The sequence below is a fragment of the Balearica regulorum genome, chromosome 2 (assembly GCF_011004875.1).
Source record: "Balearica regulorum gibbericeps isolate bBalReg1 chromosome 2, bBalReg1.pri, whole genome shotgun sequence".
In the NCBI taxonomy this organism is placed as follows: Eukaryota; Metazoa; Chordata; class Aves; order Gruiformes; family Gruidae; genus Balearica; species Balearica regulorum.
This window is the reverse complement of record NC_046185.1, coordinates 164,944,507-164,962,490: the sequence shown is the minus strand read 5'-3', so window position 1 is coordinate 164,962,490 and position 17,984 is coordinate 164,944,507. Positions and strand designations below refer to the sequence as shown.

At 48.0% G+C, this 17,984-nt stretch overlaps 3 protein-coding genes across 4 annotated transcripts in view; 1 reads left to right on the top strand and 2 right to left on the bottom strand.

Moving 5' to 3' along the window:
- Positions 1 to 5,161, top strand: part of OBSCN (obscurin, cytoskeletal calmodulin and titin-interacting RhoGEF) — a 197,712-nt gene extending 192,551 nt beyond the window's left edge. The window contains exons 120-123 of the mRNA XM_075746848.1: positions 571 to 794; positions 1,226 to 1,301; positions 1,788 to 1,937; positions 2,070 to 5,161. Of these exons, the coding sequence (XP_075602963.1) occupies positions 571 to 794; positions 1,226 to 1,301; positions 1,788 to 1,937; positions 2,070 to 2,247 (628 nt within the window). The 3' untranslated portion in view covers positions 2,248 to 5,161. The remainder of the gene's footprint in view (positions 1 to 570; positions 795 to 1,225; positions 1,302 to 1,787; positions 1,938 to 2,069) is intronic.
- A 2,591-nt stretch (positions 5,162 to 7,752) lies between these two features.
- CYP8B1 (cytochrome P450 family 8 subfamily B member 1) lies at positions 7,753 to 10,572 on the bottom strand. Its single transcript, XM_010300461.2, has one exon. The coding sequence runs from the start codon at positions 9,437 to 9,439 to the stop codon at positions 7,907 to 7,909; it is 1,533 nt and encodes a 510-aa protein (XP_010298763.1). The 5' UTR covers positions 9,440 to 10,572; the 3' UTR covers positions 7,753 to 7,906.
- An 84-nt stretch (positions 10,573 to 10,656) lies between these two features.
- On the bottom strand, positions 10,657 to 15,589 carry ACKR2 (atypical chemokine receptor 2). Of its 2 annotated transcripts, XM_075746835.1 has the most exons (3): positions 15,462 to 15,589; positions 14,787 to 14,844; positions 10,657 to 13,205 (listed from the first exon to the last, which is right to left on the bottom strand). In XM_075746835.1, the coding sequence occupies exon 3, from the start codon at positions 13,174 to 13,176 to the stop codon at positions 12,091 to 12,093; it is 1,086 nt and encodes a 361-aa protein (XP_075602950.1). In that variant the 5' UTR covers positions 13,177 to 13,205; positions 14,787 to 14,844; positions 15,462 to 15,589; the 3' UTR covers positions 10,657 to 12,090. The 2 variants fall into 2 exon arrangements, with proteins under 2 accessions (XP_075602950.1, XP_075602951.1); XM_075746836.1 differs by lacking the exon at positions 14,787 to 14,844 and having other exon boundaries at positions 15,462 to 15,550.
- Between the last annotated feature and the right edge of the window lie 2,395 nt (positions 15,590 to 17,984).

Here is a 17,984-nt window from a genome sequence, read left to right as displayed (position 1 = left end):
TGTTCCAGTGTGCTGTCATTGCATGTGGGATTTGTGATGCATTTGTTCTGCAACTTCTTGTGACATAAAAAAAAATTACTTAAGTTCCCTACAAGGCTGGGGTAGGGGATAATTCAGGGCCACCCAGTTGAGAAGTGGAAAGCAGTTTACATTAGTTGATATGAAACCCCATCTCCTATAACATGGAGATTACTGTGGCTCAGGAAGCCTCATTTCTCCTCCACGTTGTTCCTCACAATGGCAGAAAATCCTGAATGAATGGCTGAAATCCTCTGATTAAAGGAGAGGGAATGGTGGGCAACAAATCTGCATTTTGATTTCCACACAACCACTGCTTTCTCCAGCATGCAACTCTACAACCTCCTGAACTTCTTGTATCTGTAAACCTGACTCGTAGTATGGATCAACCTCTCCATATACAATAGATTTGCTAAATGAATAGAGTTGTTTCTTGAATGTGGAGGGCCTCATGGGATTAGACATCCAGGGGAGGACAGTAGCAGGTGCAGAATGGTGCCCTTGCACATGCAGATATGACACCTCTGGTTTCTATCCCCTTTACTGTACCAGGACGTCATACTCAGAAGTGGAGGTCCGAGATTACCTGTGGCAGACCCTCAGTGCCATTGAGTATCTCCACGCACACAACATCCTGCACTTGGATGTCAGGTCTGAAAACATGATCATCACTGAGCCAAACCTGCTGAAACTCCTGGATTTTGGCAATGCACAGTTCTACCCACAAGACAAAGTTATTACCATGGACAAGTGCATGGACTATGTTGAAACCATGGGTAAGTAGAGTTCAGTCACAGCAACCTTGACCTTGTGTGCAATCTGTGGTAAACAGAAAGACAGTCAGAGCCATTGGTCAAGGCAGCAGTTGGCCCCAGCAAGCAAAGTTTCCCAGGTGCTGCCCTCCAGTAGCAGTGTGAGTTTGCGGGAACAGCTAGTGGTGACAGCCTTCCCCCTTGCAGATCACAGAGGACAGAACCAGAGGTCACAGCCATAGTATATGGTATGTGGTATAGTACTACTGTCATTCGGCCTGATGTTCTCAAGGGTTCGTGGCAGTCATCACCCATGAGGGTGTCTTACCTCGGCCAGCTCCTTGTACTAGAAGCTTTTTCTTCTTCACTCTCAGGAAGGTAGCAAAGCATAAAGGTACCCACTACTTTTGTGCTGATCTCAGATCATTGGAGGTGATCTCAGTTTGCTTTTCTAGCTCCAGAACTGCTGACAGAGCAAGGAGCCCTACCACAGACTGATATCTGGTCCGTCGGAATCACAGCCTTCATCATGTAAGTCAGTCTGTCCTTCCCTGCCCTACAAGCAGCATTCAAAGTGCAATTTCAGAGTCATCAGCCAGAGGAGATGCCATGACTCGGAGAGTTAGCCTCAGCTGTGCCCCCCCTCCTTGGCAATGCTGCAGAAGGTTGTGTGATGGAGCGTATGGAGCTGGCTGCACCCTGCAAGGATGCCCAGTCCCAGCAATGTCTCCACATAGAGTAAGGAGGCTGTTTTACAACACATCAGCTGCTGCTGTTTCTCTCAGCCTAGTCTGAAAAGCCTCAACTTTACCAAGAAAAATCAAATAACACCAAGTGGAAAAGCAGCCAAAGTCATGAAATCCGCTGAAGAACAGTGGCCTTTGAGGTTTTGTTTTCCCATATGATATTTCTGTACATCATTGTGACCCTCCTGTCACTGCTGGGTGGGAATTCCTGGGAGAAGGAGCATCCTGAGCGATGCCCTTCATGTTGATCAAGTGTCTTCTTTTGGGTCAGGTTGAGTGCCAACTACCCCGTCAGCTCTGACGTAGCCTGCGAGTTTCTGAGAATGACCAGGAAGGGGAAAGTGAAGCTCACGCGGTGCTACGCGGGTCTCTCTGGGGGAGCGGTGTCCTTTCTCCAGAGCACACTGTGTGCAAACCCCTGGTAAGATGGTGTCTGCTCTCCCAACAGCGCAGCTGGTGCAGATCCCGGCTGTTGCCACTTCTTTCTCTCCGTTTGCAAGGAGCCTGCTCACCCACCATGGATCCCCAACTGACCTTCTCACCTTTGTTCTAGGGGAAGGCCATCAGCCTCAGAGTGCCTTCAGAGCCCGTGGCTCCAGGAGACAGGTTTGGACAACAGGCAGCAAGCACTGGTTACCTTCCCCACCACCAAACTGAGGAATTTCCTCACTGAACGGGAAAAGAAAAGGGGCCTGCTGTGCTCCAAGTATGGCCTCATGATTGCACAGTGACGCGGATGTGACTCTCCCCTTCTGCATTTAGTGTTTGGTACCAAATAGTCCTGCCAAGTTGCTGTGCATCAGCTGAGCTGGGGTAACTGCTCTCTGTGAATGTGATTTAACGTAACTGAGCAAATTCATCCATGTATCTGCATTGCCACAAGGTAAGAACAGAAACGTGGACTGCTGACATGGCTCAGCTGACCAACGGTAACTTGACAGTATGTATGTCACTTGGCTGCACGCTCCCTGGAATAACCAGGAAAGATTTATGAATGGGACTATCTACCAGCCCCAAGCAGCTTTGCAAATCCTTCCCTCAGGTCAGAAAGACTCCATGCGTGCAAATGGTGGGCACTGACTCTTGCCCCTGGCCCAAGGACGTGATAACCAGACACGCTTTCAGATGTTACTGCACTGCGCATCCCACAGTGACCACTGCAGCAAGGTCTGAGTGACTGGTGGGTTTCCCATCTGTCTCCAATCCAAAAGAATTCAATGACCAGTTATGGTGGAAAATAGAGAAGAGAGATGCACTTTTTTGGGGGCTTATGTTAGACAGCAATGTATCTTCAGGCTTTGGATGTAGAGGTCCAACTAGATAAAGCCCTGAGCAACCTGGCCTGAGCCAATAGCTGACCTTGCTTTGAGCAGAAGGTTGGTCTAGAGACCTCCTGAGCTCCCTCCCAACCTGACTTGTCCTATGACCCCATGTCTTTGCCAAATGCCAGACACAAGGCTGGAGTGGTGGCACTCTGCTAGGATCCATCAGCAGCCAGGCTCAGCATGTCACTTACCTGGCCAAGTTCTCCACCATCCCCATGGGACTTGACCTGAGATTAAACACAGGGCTAGAGGAGAGTTCTTCTAGCTGTGGAGCAAGAAGAGGCTGCAAAGGGAGGAGATATGTGTTACCTGTGTGACAGGGGTACCACAGAGGAGATTTTAACCAGGGCTTTTCATGCTCTGTGAGGAAACTCTTCCCTGCCCAAGTCACAAGAAACAAGAAGAGCCAGTGTCCATCAAAGCAGCCTTGTAGCTCAACCCTGTAGCACAAGGTGTGTACAGGGAGGGCAGCAGCAATGGGGCTTTCCAGTAACTGATTAATTGCACATCTTCCTTATCCTACTCCTGCAAGAGGCTTGGCTTTGAGGAAAAATTAGTGTTCTTCCTGGGCCACAAGTTGACCCTCCGTATGCCACTGCACTTGGGCAGCCCGACTCCTGCTCTGAGACCAGCCCACTGCTCAGTGAGCTGTGTGGCTCCATGGAGCCACCAGCTCTCCATGGGCACCTGCACTATCATGTCTGCAGAGCTGAACAAGCTCCTCAAAGGTTTCAAGGTTTGAAAACACCACAAAACTTGGGTTTTGAGGCATGTGTTTGAAGTGTCCCATTACACCGAGATGACAGAGTTACACATCACATAGCATCTTACAGTAACTCCTCACCTGTCTGATGGTATCTGCATCAGTTGTCTTAAAAATGTGTTAAAGGACATACAGAAGCAACTCTTGAAGAAACCAAGCTGTGACTTGGTGTATGGACATCTCTGGGAAAGATGTTCCCTAGGGCCAGGATGCTGGCACATGGAGCAGTTAGTTGTATGGCTTTCCCCACAAGCAGGGCTAAAACAGAGAGGCTTTTCTGCGCACACCCGAGCTGCCAGGCGGTGGTGTGAGTGGTTCATTGCAGCCCTGCTTTGCTCCCCACCAAAAACGCTCCCCCATCCTGCCTGGCTTCACTGTGTTTGTATCGGTGCGTCCTGCCTGCCAGAGGGAATTTCTGCATACGCTGTGACTTGTGGGAATAACTTTGCCATCGGACAGTAGAGGCAGCAAACGCAGTAGTGACCATGACCTCATGCCACGTGGACGTTGTACCACCAAGAGACTTTGCCACTTGGAAGCCGGGCTGCTCTTCTCTGGGTAGTGCATCTACCAGGAGACGTGGCAGGAGTGTCACTGGCAAACGTTGCATGTTTTAATTCTTCAGAAAAATATGTTCCTCTTTCTCCTTCAAAAGCTGCTTTCCTTTTCAATGGATGGTGTTAGCTGTGTCATTGCTTTCTACTTATAACCTCAGTGTTCTTTTGAGTTTCTCTGAAGTGAATGATGTATCTATTGGTGCCGCTGAGTTTCTTCAATTTTCCTTACAAGCAGCAGTAAGCGGAGAGTTTCTCAGAGCCGTATCTGGCTGTGTTCAGAGGAACGAGAACAGGGAAACAATTCCTAATGCATTACAGTTTAATACTAGAAGCGATGCTGTTTAACCAGGGGTGATCTTTTCCAGCACGCTTTAACCCCTATTATTCCGAACCCGAAACGTGCAGCACCGTGACTCCTTCCCTTGCACAGTGTGCAGAGCAGGAACTGTAACTGAGAGCAGAGGAGCTTTCGCTGTGCTGTGGGCAGCAGACACTAACTCAATAGACTGTAAAGCTTTGAACGTCAAAGTAATAGTGTCTTCACTACGCTCTACAGAAGAGAAAACCAAGGTTTTAGGGCCAGACTCCACGCTCAGTTCTCTTGGGGGAGAGAGGGGTTAGGCAAGACAGACACTGCGATGAGGTGTGCCCCCCAATAAACATTTCAAGACCCTGGATTCCTTCCAATTTAACTTCTTTTACAAATCCAGTAAGGTTTCTGTTGGCACAGGCTAGTTCTTTATTCTTGCTGGTACACTTCGGGATGGAAATCTCAGTGCCAAGGGACAACCCATCTAAGCATAAAACTTAATTGGAGATTAACTCATTTAGAGCTTTCACACTCTTCCGTATATGACTCAAATGAAATGATTTTATTATTATTTTTTTTTTGCTTCTCACAACTGCATGCATTGAGCATGTCTGAAGTCTTTTATAGACTCAATACTGTTTGGTTAAATAAACCATTCTGACAAGGAAGTAAAGCCAGATTTTTCTGCTGAATCATTGTCATTGTCATTATTTTTATATCCCTTTCCCAAGCCCAGTCCATATTTGTGCAGCACCAGTCCCTCGCCCCTCAACTCCGACCTGGGGTCCCTACAAGTGACAACAACAAATATACACTGTGCGTTAGCAGTAAATAGCCTTCAAGCAAACCATCCACACAAAATATCTTCTTGCTAGATCCCTGGAGTGAGGATATCACTTGGCCAGGATGTCACTGTGCCTCTGACCTGCCCAACTATCCCAAGGCATTCCTGGGCATGGTTTGGAGCTTGCAAAGATCAAACCACTGGCCAGAACGTGGGCAGAGCTCCAGCTTAATTCGTGGTAGCAGAGCAAAGAAAAGAACCCACAGGTGAGAAAAAAAAGAGATGAGAGCTGTAGAGGGAATGTGGAAGTCATGAAAAGGTGCTGGATTTGTTAATGAAAATATTAACTGTCACAGTTAAGCCTTGTGCAGTTACAGGTGGGTTTAGTTTTTCCTTGGCTCTGCCACAGCTGCTTGACAGTTTCTGCGTGCATTTCCACCACCACAAGGTCTGGGCTAATGCCCAGTCTGGTAATATGGGATAGTTTGCCCTTGACATGCAATTACAACATAACTGTCCTTTGCAGAACAAAGCAGAATCTGGCTTTGATGTTTGGACACACATGAAAATGTTTGAGTTTCATTCCTCAGCCATGCATAATCTCCAAAGTCCAAGGTTAGCATCAGCATTAAAATCAAATCACTGCCCTCTGCATGGGTAAGGCTGTGATTTAACTTCTGTAAGGACTGATGTTGTCAGAGCCCTAATTATTGAAGGAAAAAAGCAAAGCAGAGCTTGTAGAGGACAGTTTTACCCTGCATTGGATCCAGTGGATAAAACAGAGATGTTTGGGGACTCATTAGGTGGCAGTGACTGTAGCCTGTAAGGGATAGAGGTGGTTTTCTCATGCCCCACTTTGGTTTTCTAGCCCCTTCCCAGCACCCCCATCCCATTTCTTATATCCTCCTCGGGTCTTTGCAGAAGACGAGGTCTAAATTTGAAGGGGGGGGGGGGTGACGCTTTCCAATAGGCATCTTCTGGGAACACCGTCGGCCCGTGGGACTCAAGGACAGTGTGGAGAACCATCGAGATCCCAATCAGGCTCAAGCACGAGCCGGGTGCTGGGAGCTCAGCCCCCACCAAGGCTCAGGCACCCATCCCCTCCCAGGAGGACAGACCTGTTCCTGGCCAGCATCCAGAGTCCAAAATTTCTAAGCTTGTGCAATGATTTGGCTTGAAACAGGGAGCTGGTTCCATGCTGCGGGGGATCCTGACTCACCTGTACGTACCCACGCTCCAGCCGTGTTACGGTCAGTGGAATGACTCCAGACGCACACACACAGATCTTTTTTATCCCCAGAAATCGTACACAAGACACAGGGCTGGAATGCACAACCTCCTGCAGCCCTGGCAAGGAGGTGACCATATGTGTTCCTAACTCACATAGACACATGAAAATGGGACCGTAAGTTATTACTGATGTTTGCAACTCCCTTCTCCCCCCACTGACGTGGTAAATGAGATTGACAGGATCTCTCCTTTTCTTAACTGTGAACAGGGAATGAGCTGTCAGCGTGTCCTTGCTCAGTACATCCCAACTCTGCTCCCTCTGGGGACCGCACAGGAGAACGTTTTAATCAGATACAGGAAGGGGACTATAGAAAAGACAACTGGAAAACCTCAAGGGAAATCCTTATGTCTGTGGAGAGGGTATTGGTTGTTCTCTGACCTTGCAGGGGTCTACTACAACCTGATGCCATCCTGCTGGTGGTACTTCATGTGGGAAATAAATGTGTCATTAAGGAGCTGATAATGGAATAACGCAGTCCCAATGCTGGAGTGCAGCCAGGCTCACCCACAGGCTCCCTGGCCACTCACCAATTTGCCAGCTCATCTAGTTTGATCTTCGCTTGCACACCCACTCGCACACTTGTGCCAGCTGCCGGCACCCATGGTCTTGAATTTAAGGAAAGGAATTTAATAAAGTAATAGGACAGACTGTGCTGATCAGGTGCATGGTGTGACCAGACGAGCGTATGGACCAGCTGCATGTTTACACATGACCAGCCCTTTTTATCCCTTTACCCCTCTACTTTCCTCCCCAAATCACCTAAATCCCTGCCTTTTCCCTCCTTTGGTTCCTCCCCTAAACATCCCACCGTAAGTCCTGTGCAAACCCTGCACGTCCCCCCTCCCTTGACAGCAATCCCCCTTAGCCCAGATGGTGATCCAGAGAGCTGCTGCTCCCAATGACACATCTTGATGGGTCTCCTGCCAGGACCATGGGGCTGATGGGTCTGTTGAGATGGCCCTGGGAGACACCTGGACAAAATACTTGCTCCTTAGATATCCTTAATTTCTTTTCCCACCTGTCAATATGCCCCTGCACTCCCGTAGGCTTGTACAGATGGGCTTTTGATGGGCTGACGGTGCCCGGGATGGGGCTGGGAGTAGCCTAGCAGGGTTCTATTTGTCTCTCTGTGCTCCTTTGTGGGTGTGCAGATGAGGTTTTATCGTATAACCCAACACCACAATAACCAGAAACGCAGAGCAGCAATACATGTGAAGGAGGTAAAGAGAAAAGCCATTATAACTGTTAACCAAACAAGATCATATCAGTGTTGGCACCGCACAGATCTGATAACCATGGGAACATGCAATTTATTTCACAGATAACACCAGAACAAACAATACAACAAGGATTTCCCAAATTAAAAGCGTGGCCGGTATCTGAACCAAACGTCACGAACAGGCTGCATTGTCCCGAATCCCCAGCGGCTGATGTCTATCACTGGGATCTCCTCTTCTTTGTTGACCAGCTCCAGGTCATAGTAACTCAGCATCAAGAACACAAACAGTTTAATTTCAGCAGCAGCAAAGAAGCGCCCGGGACAGATGGATACTCCTGCCCCCCAAGGCATGTTGAAGTATTTCAGCCTTTTCCCATTTTTGTAGAAATCTTTCTTGGTGCCGTCTGGGTTCACGAAGCGGTCGTACTTAAATTCATGAGGGTCAGGGTGGATTTCTGGGTTCATCTGCACAGAGCTGTGTGGGAACAGAGCCACCCTGTCTCCTTTGCGGAGGGTGTACTCTGCCCCGCTGCTCATCTTAAGGCTGGTGTCTTCCAGGACAGCTCTGACTAGTATTGGGGCTGCAACCAGCCTCAGGGTCTCCTCCAGAGCACTGTCCAGAAAAGGGGTCTGGTTTAACATGTCCCTAGTGATGTTCATTGGTGGGGTCCCTGGTTTCACTTCCTGGCCATTCTCCCTTGAGACTTTATCCACCTCTTCCTTCACAGCCTTCATAGCTTCTGGATGTTTCATTAGATACAAGAGGAGCCAGAAGGCAGTTGGGCCTGTATTGCCTTGGGATGCCCAGAGGAGCATAAACATGAAACGATCTCGCATGTACTCAGGGGCACCGTTTTCTGCCAGAAGTTGGTCTTGATCACTTATCCACCCACTGATATTGTCCTTCTGCCAGGTCTTCTTCACAGACAGCATGCTCCAGAAGAGCCTCTTAAGCCGTTCAGCTTCTATTTTGTCCTTGGGAGGCAACACAGCATAGGCCAGGCGAGGGAAGAGACGGTCATACTTCCGAAACTCATGGAAAAGTTGGTTGGAGTGGATGCGATCTTGCTCATTAGCTTTCTCCTTGTTATCTGCCCCTTGGTGTGGCTCAGTGCCATACAGAGCCAGGTACCCAGCTCTGAAGACGATGTTGTAGCAGTAGTGGAAGAGGCCATCCTCTTGCCATACCTGCTTGTCCTCTCCTGAGCTCATATTGAAAAGCATCAGCTTCTGAAAGTTCTCCATGGTGGCCTGTATCATGACAGTGAGTCCATCTCCCATCAGATGCTTTGTGCTTGATGCATGGATTATGCTATGGTTGGCTTTGATGGGCTTGTAGCCAAAAACCTGCAGGACCAGTTTAGATGCAAAACTCCTAAAGTCTAGTTTAGATCGTGATTCCTTCACGATGGCTCCAAAGCAGAAGGGGTCCATCACGAAGGTGAAGTAATAGCCTCCAATCAGCACCGTGAAAATATCCCCGTGTTTTCTCTGCATCCTTTTTAGAAACTCTGAACTGTCCTTTCTGAAATCCAGTGCGTAACCCAGCCAGGGAATGGTACCTTTGTCCAGAGGTGGCTCATCAGGTCCCCGTCTCCGAAACATGCCCAGGAGGTAGAGTCCACTGAGCAGCGTTGCCATCAAGGTACAGAGGAGAATCACCCAGAGCGCCATGAGAGCTCTGTGCCTGTCCAGGAGCTTGGACTAGAGCTAGGTTGGGGCAGGGGAAGGTGATTTTTATTCCCCTCCAGCGGCTGATATGCAGACACACAGCTGACAACCTCTGTCCCCATTGGCAGCAAGTGTTTGCCTTTCCCCTGTGGAGCCCTCCAGTGTGTACTTCTGTGACGAACAGACAAATTTTTAAGGTGGAAGGTACCTTGTAATGAAGTTGGAGTTACTGCTTTGTAAGGCAGATGGGTTTTGGCGTGTGCTCTGCAGCAGCTTAAGCAAATTCCCTTTTCCAGGCTGCATGGAGCCCAGTTTTTGAAAAAGAGGGTTCAGAGAATTTCACTCAGTGATTTCTGCCTTTAAGACCAGGCTATGGACACAAGCTGCAGGCTGAAAAAAATGAAAGGAAGAGTGGAAGTTGGAAATGCTACTGGAAATGAGCTCAGGATCAAGGGAAGGGGGTTGCAGCTGAGATAATTTGGTCTCAAAAGCCAAGGGAAGGAAAGGTGCCCAACATTTTGACATTCTCCAACGCACAGTGCCCCATAAGTGCTTTGCTAATGAATAGTGCAAGCTCTGCTAACCTGTACAAGGACAAAGCAAAGCAGGTCTGCTTTTCTCATGGGTGATGAGGGCTTGAATCAGTTGCATTTGCTTTGTATCAGATGAGTCCAACATCTGTGTGCGGCCAAGACCATCTCCTGGGTAGAGAGCAGTGGTGCCCAGAAGGATGACAGCACTTTCTTCTGTGCATATGCACACACAGTGCTCGGCGGTTACAAACCAGTCGTGTGTCCCCCAGCCAGCAGAGAACCCCTGGCCCAGTGCTCTCCTGCTCCCACCCCTGGGGCTGCCATTTTTCCCCATTTTTCCCTTCTGCTTCTTGATCTCTCCTGCTCCTCACTCTGATGGGGTTCAGGGACGATGCCAGGGACCCCGTGCCCCATCTGGCACTATGCCTCTGGGTGCTGCCACCCTGATCTGTGCAGCCAGTCACCACAGCCCCTGCCCCAGCCGCTGGCACTTGGACCTCGCAGCACCCTCACGTAGGATAGAGAGTGACATAATATGGAAAAAGAGTTAAGAAAAAGTATTTAATAAGGTGATAGGACAGACTGCTGTGAGCAGGCGCAGGGCACGCTGCTTACACGCAACCAGCCTCTTTTATATCATCTCCCCTATTTCCCCCCACCTTTGCTCTTCCCCCGATCATCCCATCATATGTTTTGCACAGTCCCGTGAGCCCTCCTTTGTATGGGATCACAATCTTCATCTTAGTTTTTGCTTCCCAGCTGCTCTCTCCTTCCACATTCCCTCCCAGTGACCTGACCCATGAAGGCCACAGCATAGCATCAGCCAAATATCTATTCTGGCTTTTTTTTTTAAGGAAAGCTCCCAGCCTTACCATTTTGGAAACATGCTGTAGCAATGTTGACAAGAAAAATAACAGCAGTGAAAACAAATCCAACTTCCTACACCAACTCAAAGCAATTCTCGGTCCAGTAACCTTGTCTAGTAATAAAATTAAAGTGATGAGTGTTTTCTCTTAAATTATTAATTTTATTTGTACAATTCTAGGCAACTCCCATGCTCAATAGGTTTCCAGGCTGGAAAGGGCCCATATAAGGTTCAAGAGTATTTGGGGTGAATAGTACCTTTAAATGAAGGTTAGCAAATTAATAAGCTTGAACTTTAAAGCTACACTGGGTAATAAGTATTGGCTAACAACTACTCATGCTCTTCTGTTCAAGGCCATGCTCTCACTCTGCGGTGTTGCAAAGCGAATATTTACATTAACGACGGTATCCGTGGATCTTTTTTAACTTGTCAACGCAGATCTTCGGGCAGGCAAATACCTCCACCACCATTCTGCTGAGCCCACTTTTTTTTCTCTTTCTCACTAGTTGTTACTGGTTTGAACTTTGCTGCTAATTGAACTGATCTTAAATCAGTTGATAATCGAACTGATCTCTAACCAAGGATCTATCCCTCAGAAAGACTCAGTTTCCTGCTCAGCAGACCAGAGTGTGGCACAGCTCATCGTAACAGAGAAACCCATCACTGGCAGACAACCCAGTTTGAAGGTGTCTAATTCCTCCTGTTGTCTCTCCTGATAGACAAAGGGATGAGCCTGGTTGCACATATTTACCTGGCAGATGGCAAAAGCCAGGAGAAGCAAAGCTACCCCCCAGGCTGGACTTCTGGCCACCAGTGTCTGGCCTGATAGATGAGCACGGCAAATCCATGCCCCAGCCCACACCATGAGCTGGAGGGATAATGGGATCGCTCTCCTCCACCAACTCCTTTGGGATCTGTTGGAGAAGTTCTGCACAAGTTTTGGTTTGCATTTTTAAGGGCACAGCATCTAGACAAGCTGCTCCTGCATCCACTGATGCCTCACATATAGTCCAGACATGAGCTGGGCTTCCATGAGCATAAACCCAGGGCAATCCTTTTATAATAATTCCAGTTACAACAGAAACAAATCCCACACATTTTTTTCTAATCCCAGTGTGGAAAATCCTCATCTAGATTCCGGCACTAGGATGAAATATCTGGTCACGCAGAGCTGTGGGCTCACACCAATTCCATTGCACACACAGTAAAATACAGCATAGAGGGCATACACGTAATGTAAATAATGTAAATATTTATCATGCATTTGTGATGCTCAACATTTCTATCTCAGCTGCATATCTGCTGCAAGACTGGCTTGTATCCGAGAATTGGATGTCAAAGAAACCACTTCTCCTGAAAATGGCCTGAGGGATCTTCCATAAATATAACCTGAATCGTTTCTTCACAAAAGCATAGAGCAAGGGGTTGAGACAGCAGTGGATAAAGGACAAACTCTCCGTGATCTGCATGGCATAGTCCAATTGTCTACTGCTTTCACAGCTCCTGATCACACCGACATCTTGCAGGGAATGAAGGATGAGAACAAAGTTGTAAGGGGACCACAGGACAAAGAAGACAGCCACCAGAGTAAAGACTAAGCAGAGTGCTCTCCTTGAGCCAGGCATCTGAGACATGGTGAGGACACATGCTATGCGGGAATAGCAGAACACCATGAAGAGGAAGGGAAAAAGGAAACCCAGGATGTTTTGAATGACCCGAAAGACAACTTTCCAAAATAAGTGTTTCTGGCCATAATCATGGGTGCAAACAATGGTTTTGTTGTGGATTTGCCTTGTGGTGGTAAAAAGGCCATCAGGAATGGAAAGAAGTATGGAAAGGACCCATACCACCACCAAGACGAGGATGGACTTCCTCCATGTCATGGAGCTGCGAGAAGAACAAGCATGAACTATCTGCAGATACATGTCCAGGCTCATACAGCTCACAAAAAAGACACCACTGTAGAAATTCACAGTGTACATGGCATTTAAGACCGGGCACAACATGTCCCAGGTCACCCACTGAGAAATGCACAGAGCCCAGAAAGGAAGGGTTAGTAGCAAGAAGAAGTCTGAAACCACCAGGTTCAGCAGATACACTTCAGTCATCTTCTTTTTCTTCCTGATGTATATAATGAGGACAATAAACAGTAGAATGTTACTGGCCAATCCGACCAGGAAGACCACAGTGTAAAAAATAGGCAAGAATACTCTGCCAAAAGAGAGTATCTCTTCTTTTGTGCAGGGGCTATACTGCATGTAATCCTCCTCGTCCAAGTACTCGTACGGGTAGCTGCTTGAATTGTCAGCGTCCAGCAAGGTGGCAGTAGTTGTTGTTGTCATCTCTGAAGCTGCATTTGACAAGTGGCTGCCTAGAAGCAAAATGTTGTTCCAATCCATGCAGGAAAAGCAAACATCATTCCTCTAGTTTATAGATTTAACTTTCTGCCAACTTCTGATACCTATTTTGCGTCCTGCACTCCTTGGTCTTTGCCTATGGGATGGGGACAGCTGTCTACACATAAATATATATTAAAAAATCTTTCTGGTTTCCTTACTCCCACACATTAAAGCTTGAAAGTAAATGAGCACAGTCTCTTCTGACATGACTCACCACTTCCTCCTGATATCACTGCAAGCTTTTGAGGAAGTTTCTGCTCTAAATTATGGGAAATCCACCACTACAACTTGCTGTGAGCTGCTTTTGATTCACCCAGGTTGCTACTTAGAAAGTGGCATCTCAATTATTGGTGAAGCAGAACCTGCCACCAGCCCCTTTATGTTGGTGGGGCTGCTCCCAGAGGTGAAACACTGAACACCTCACTGCTCCTGGCAGGACACTGACCCCTCTCTGTGCCAACTCTAGGACATAAAGCCATGGATTCTTCTAAAACAAATTAGTAAGTGGAAAATACAGAATCATAGAATCATAGAATTATAGAGTGTTTTGGGTGGGAAAGGACCTTAAAAATCATCTAGTTCCAACCCCCTGCCATGAGCAGGGACACCCTTCACTAGATCAGGTTGCTCAAAGCCCCATCCAAGGTAAGGACATGCAGGCACCAGAATCAACTCCTCAATCAAGGTTAGAGGTAGGGGTTAGATTTAGCTGGAAAAATATTGCTGGAATGTATTCTGTGTGAGGCAAGGCGTGGGTTGAAACCCTGCTGACCGAGGAGGGTGAGGTCCATGCGGTTGGCCACTCCCCAGAGCTGCAGGCTGGCGTCAGTTTTTAGACAGCTGCAGCCCAGATTTCAGGAAATGGTAACTGATTTTGGAGACCTTCCTGTTTTTGGAGTCTGTTTTTTCAGAAGAAAGCCCACACACAAGAACGCAAGAAAAGTTTCATCTTCCAAAAGCCTCTCAAACTGGGCAACGACTGTCACTGAAGAGCCCATCTCCTGCAGTGGGAGATGGGATCTGCCTGAGCCACCTCCACCTCCCATCAGCTATGAAGCTTAATGTGGTTTTGAAAAATCAAGACTAATCCTCAGGCTCTGAGAGCAAACCAGAGCTGGCACAGGGAAAGAATAGTACAAATACCTCTCCACCCCTAAAACATACCATTTTTCAGCCACGGCCAAAACTGCCAACCTTTCCCCTGGGGCTCATTTTTCCAGCAATCCCACAACAGGCATGCCTGTGTAGTTCCCTGCCTGCAGCCACTCCTGCCTTGCTCTCTCGAGGACCTGTCTCTCCCATTACTCAAAACACTTGCTGCCTCTGAGTAATGACAAAATGAAGCTGTTGGTCCCCAGTTGTGCTACACATCCCAAGGAGGACATACCCCACGGTGGCTCTGCCTCTTCTAGGGACAGCTCCCTGCCCACGAACACCCTGGAAAGGGGATCCCCTCCACCCCAAGCACATTAAGCAAAGCACCCAAGGTTTGGAGTGGAGTCCTGAGGATGCCTGTGGGTGTGCAGCCATAAGCGGTGAAGCTGTGGACATACCTGTTGCGGTCCCCTGTTTGAAATAGCTTAAATAACCATTCCAGGCAAGTCCAGGCAGCTGAAAAGAAAAATTGGTTTGGGCTGGATTGAAATGTGTTCTTGCTGTCTCACAGTTCTTTGGCAAGTGCCACAGCGCACTTCAGACAGAGCAGCCATGGAGAGCAGAGATCTCCCACGGCAAAGTGCCAGAAAAAGACTTTTCTGGGAATAAGATTTTTTTCTTTTTTGTTTCCTATTTTGGAGGAAATTCGTCCTTAGCCATATGCAGCTTTGACTGTACACCTTCAAGAGGAAACCAAAGCTGCCTACCCTTCTGATCACAGCAACACCCAGTGAGAGTCTTAAATACCTTCCCCCCTACACATTCTGCATCCACATCAGGACAAGCCAACCCCAAAACTTCTATTTCTGGGTCTCTTCCAGCCCACTGAGATGCCTTTTCTCCCGCTGTGGCATTTCCCCCCCCAACTCTGTATCATGCTGGCACTGACATTCACATCCTTCCGTAGCTTGTAGCGGAGAACTGAGGAATGTAACTTTGGCTGAGCTCAGGAATTAATCCCAAACCCACCAGAGTGCTGGCGCTCATGAGCTGGCTAACTTTCAGGAAAAGAGAATCTCTCTAGGTTTCTCATGCAGCTTTGTCTACAAGCAAGAAGCAGAAAATGCACTTACAGGAGTTGCTTCTCCACTGTGGACAGTTTACATCCTGCCAGAGGCTCGAATCAGGCTTTTAGGAACGTCTTTTACTTATGTAAGAGCATAGCAGGAAATGTGATCTCAGTGTGACCTCCCTATTATTTTTTTTTTGCTTTCCTGGTGCTGATCAGTAGGTGAGAGCACTGGAGGAATCATCTCCATGTTGTGTCCAAGCACATGTCCCTCTACAACATCTATAAATGGTGCCTGCACCCAGATTTGGGCTTTGGCACCTGAGATACCCACCAGGACTGCAGTGCCTCCTGCCACGGGTGCTGTGGGGACCCAGCACCCCTCCTTGAGAAATACAGCCTGCTCTTGTATAGCTCAAGTCAGGCACAATGCTAGGGATGGCCAGAGCTGCTCGGACCAAGGACCCACGTCAGCACAACGTGAAGATCACTGGTGGGTCCCACGCAGCCCAGCATGCAGGGGCTGGGTGGTGAGACCACCCACAAAATAGCCTGAACTATGTTCTTCTGGGATATGCTAGACCAGGGTCACCCAGACAAGCTTAAATATAATCAGTTCCTTTTGCCCTTCTTCTCTCCATTTTTCCATGCATGCTTTTCCCCTGTCCACCTTGATCCTTTCCTTTTCTCCATCCCATCTCCTCCCAAGCAAGCAATTTGTCCCTAATTCCTTTTTCTCTGTTGGTCCTGGGTTTGCTGCATCCCAATCTCAGATGCGGCAACAAGCTCCCTCTTATTATTTTGGTTTCCAAAAGGTTTAGTAAATGGAGACATCTGCTATTGCCTTAGAGATAGATATTGAGATGATGTCCACCCTCCCCACCTCCCAGCTCCCCTGGGCAGGACTGGACCTGCTTGGAATCTGCACCTAGAGGCTCCAGGGGCTGAGATCCCGGTGTAGAAATCTGTATTTTTTTTCCAGTAAATCTGAATAAGCCACATGCTACTTGGGTGCTGCAGGATTCTCATCCCCTGCAAAAGCAGAAATGGCTACTAGTGGGGACACGGCTGGGGTCAGCGGGTGCTCACAGCTCATGGGGAAAACCATATCTTTGCAGGCAGCAGCGAAGCCTTGTGAGCAGTACCAGAATAAGGAGCTTCTTGCCATGGCTGAACGTGCACACAGAGATGTGCCAAGCTCCTGGCACTGCCACAGAGATGTTTTGGGGACAGCTTCATGGCACGACCCTTTTCTCGCCTGTCAAAGGTGCCTCTGATAAAGTGGTTTATTGGAGAGGTTTTATAGCATCACCATTGGCAAGTGGCCACTTTTCGATTTGTTTCCCTCATCAAATGGTGTCATGGGGAACACCCTGGCCATGCCAAGGCCATCCCCCATACCAACCCTGGTTGCGCTTTATAAACCCCAAACCTCCCTGGTAAAAACAAGAGAATGGAGCAGCAGTGATGGCCGCAGTTCCGCACCCAACCTGCCCCATGGAAGGTGGATTCAGAGAGAAATATGTTATTTTTACCCATTTCCATGTTCACCACCACCACATGTGCTTGCATTTAAAAGATATCCTATAACAAATATGTATGGGCAACATATACATTAGGAGAGAGCAAGAAGCCGCTTGCAAAGCTGATGCACCAGACACACACACAGGGACGCTACACGTGACAGCAGTTTCATTAGTCCAGCAATTAAAATGAAATAAGTTTTTGTTTTTAATTGAGTTTTTCCCCTGAAGCACATATCGCACAGAGCTGCAGGGAATTAAATGTGCCTCTGAGAGTCACTGGAGAAAGTAGCCTTCACTATAATTTATTACAAGATTTTAACTCAATTCAGGAGCTGGTAATTGCATAGATTTTTTTTTTTCCTTCAGACTCTGCAGAGCCTTAATGGCTTTGGCAATTAAAGTAACCAGATTACCCATAATGGGAAGCACATTCAGAGACACAGTGGTACTAACAAATGTTTATCTGAGCCACTTTCTTTTATGCTGCCGAAAATGCCATGTGTCAGTGGTGGAGTGGCCCTGCAGGAGCAGCAGCTCTGCTTCTCCCCGTGCTGGGAGATGGGGAGTCATGAACACCGCACCAGAGCACCGCAAAACTGGGCAGAGTTTTTGGAGGAAAAAAAAAACATTTCTTTGCTATTTTGCTCTCGCAAGCTGCCCCTGGTTTTCAGGGAGAATTTTAGGTATCTTCAGGATCTCACTGGATTTTTTTTGTCCTGCTCCAGAGTCCAGTCTGGTTAAAGTCGGGGGCAATTTCTAGGTTGTCTTTGGGCTTCAAAATCCACTGCCTGGCATACAGCGGGACCAGCGCAAGTTCTGCTTGAAAGCTGAAAATCATTCACCATTAGGAGAAAGAAAATCAGACCGAGGGAAAGCCGGGCTCTGCCTTTGCCTTCTGCTAAGGAGCTTCCGCTTGATGTCAAAGCGTGGGTTTACACTGTACGAGAACCTTTTGAAGCGAAAAGCCTCCAAGCTGCAGAAGAAGCTGCACCCTGCTTTTCCATGCAGACAACGGTGACCCCAACCCCCACTTCTGGGGGTGACACAAATCGCCAAGCTCA

What these genes read in the sequence shown, in the direction of transcription:
- CYP8B1 (XM_010300461.2), bottom strand. Translation starts at nt 9,439, where the DNA reads ATGGCGCTCTGGGTGATTCTCCTCTGTACCTTGATGGCAACGCTGCTC.
- ACKR2 (XM_075746835.1), bottom strand. Translation starts at nt 13,176, where the DNA reads ATGACAACAACAACTACTGCCACCTTGCTGGACGCTGACAATTCAAGC.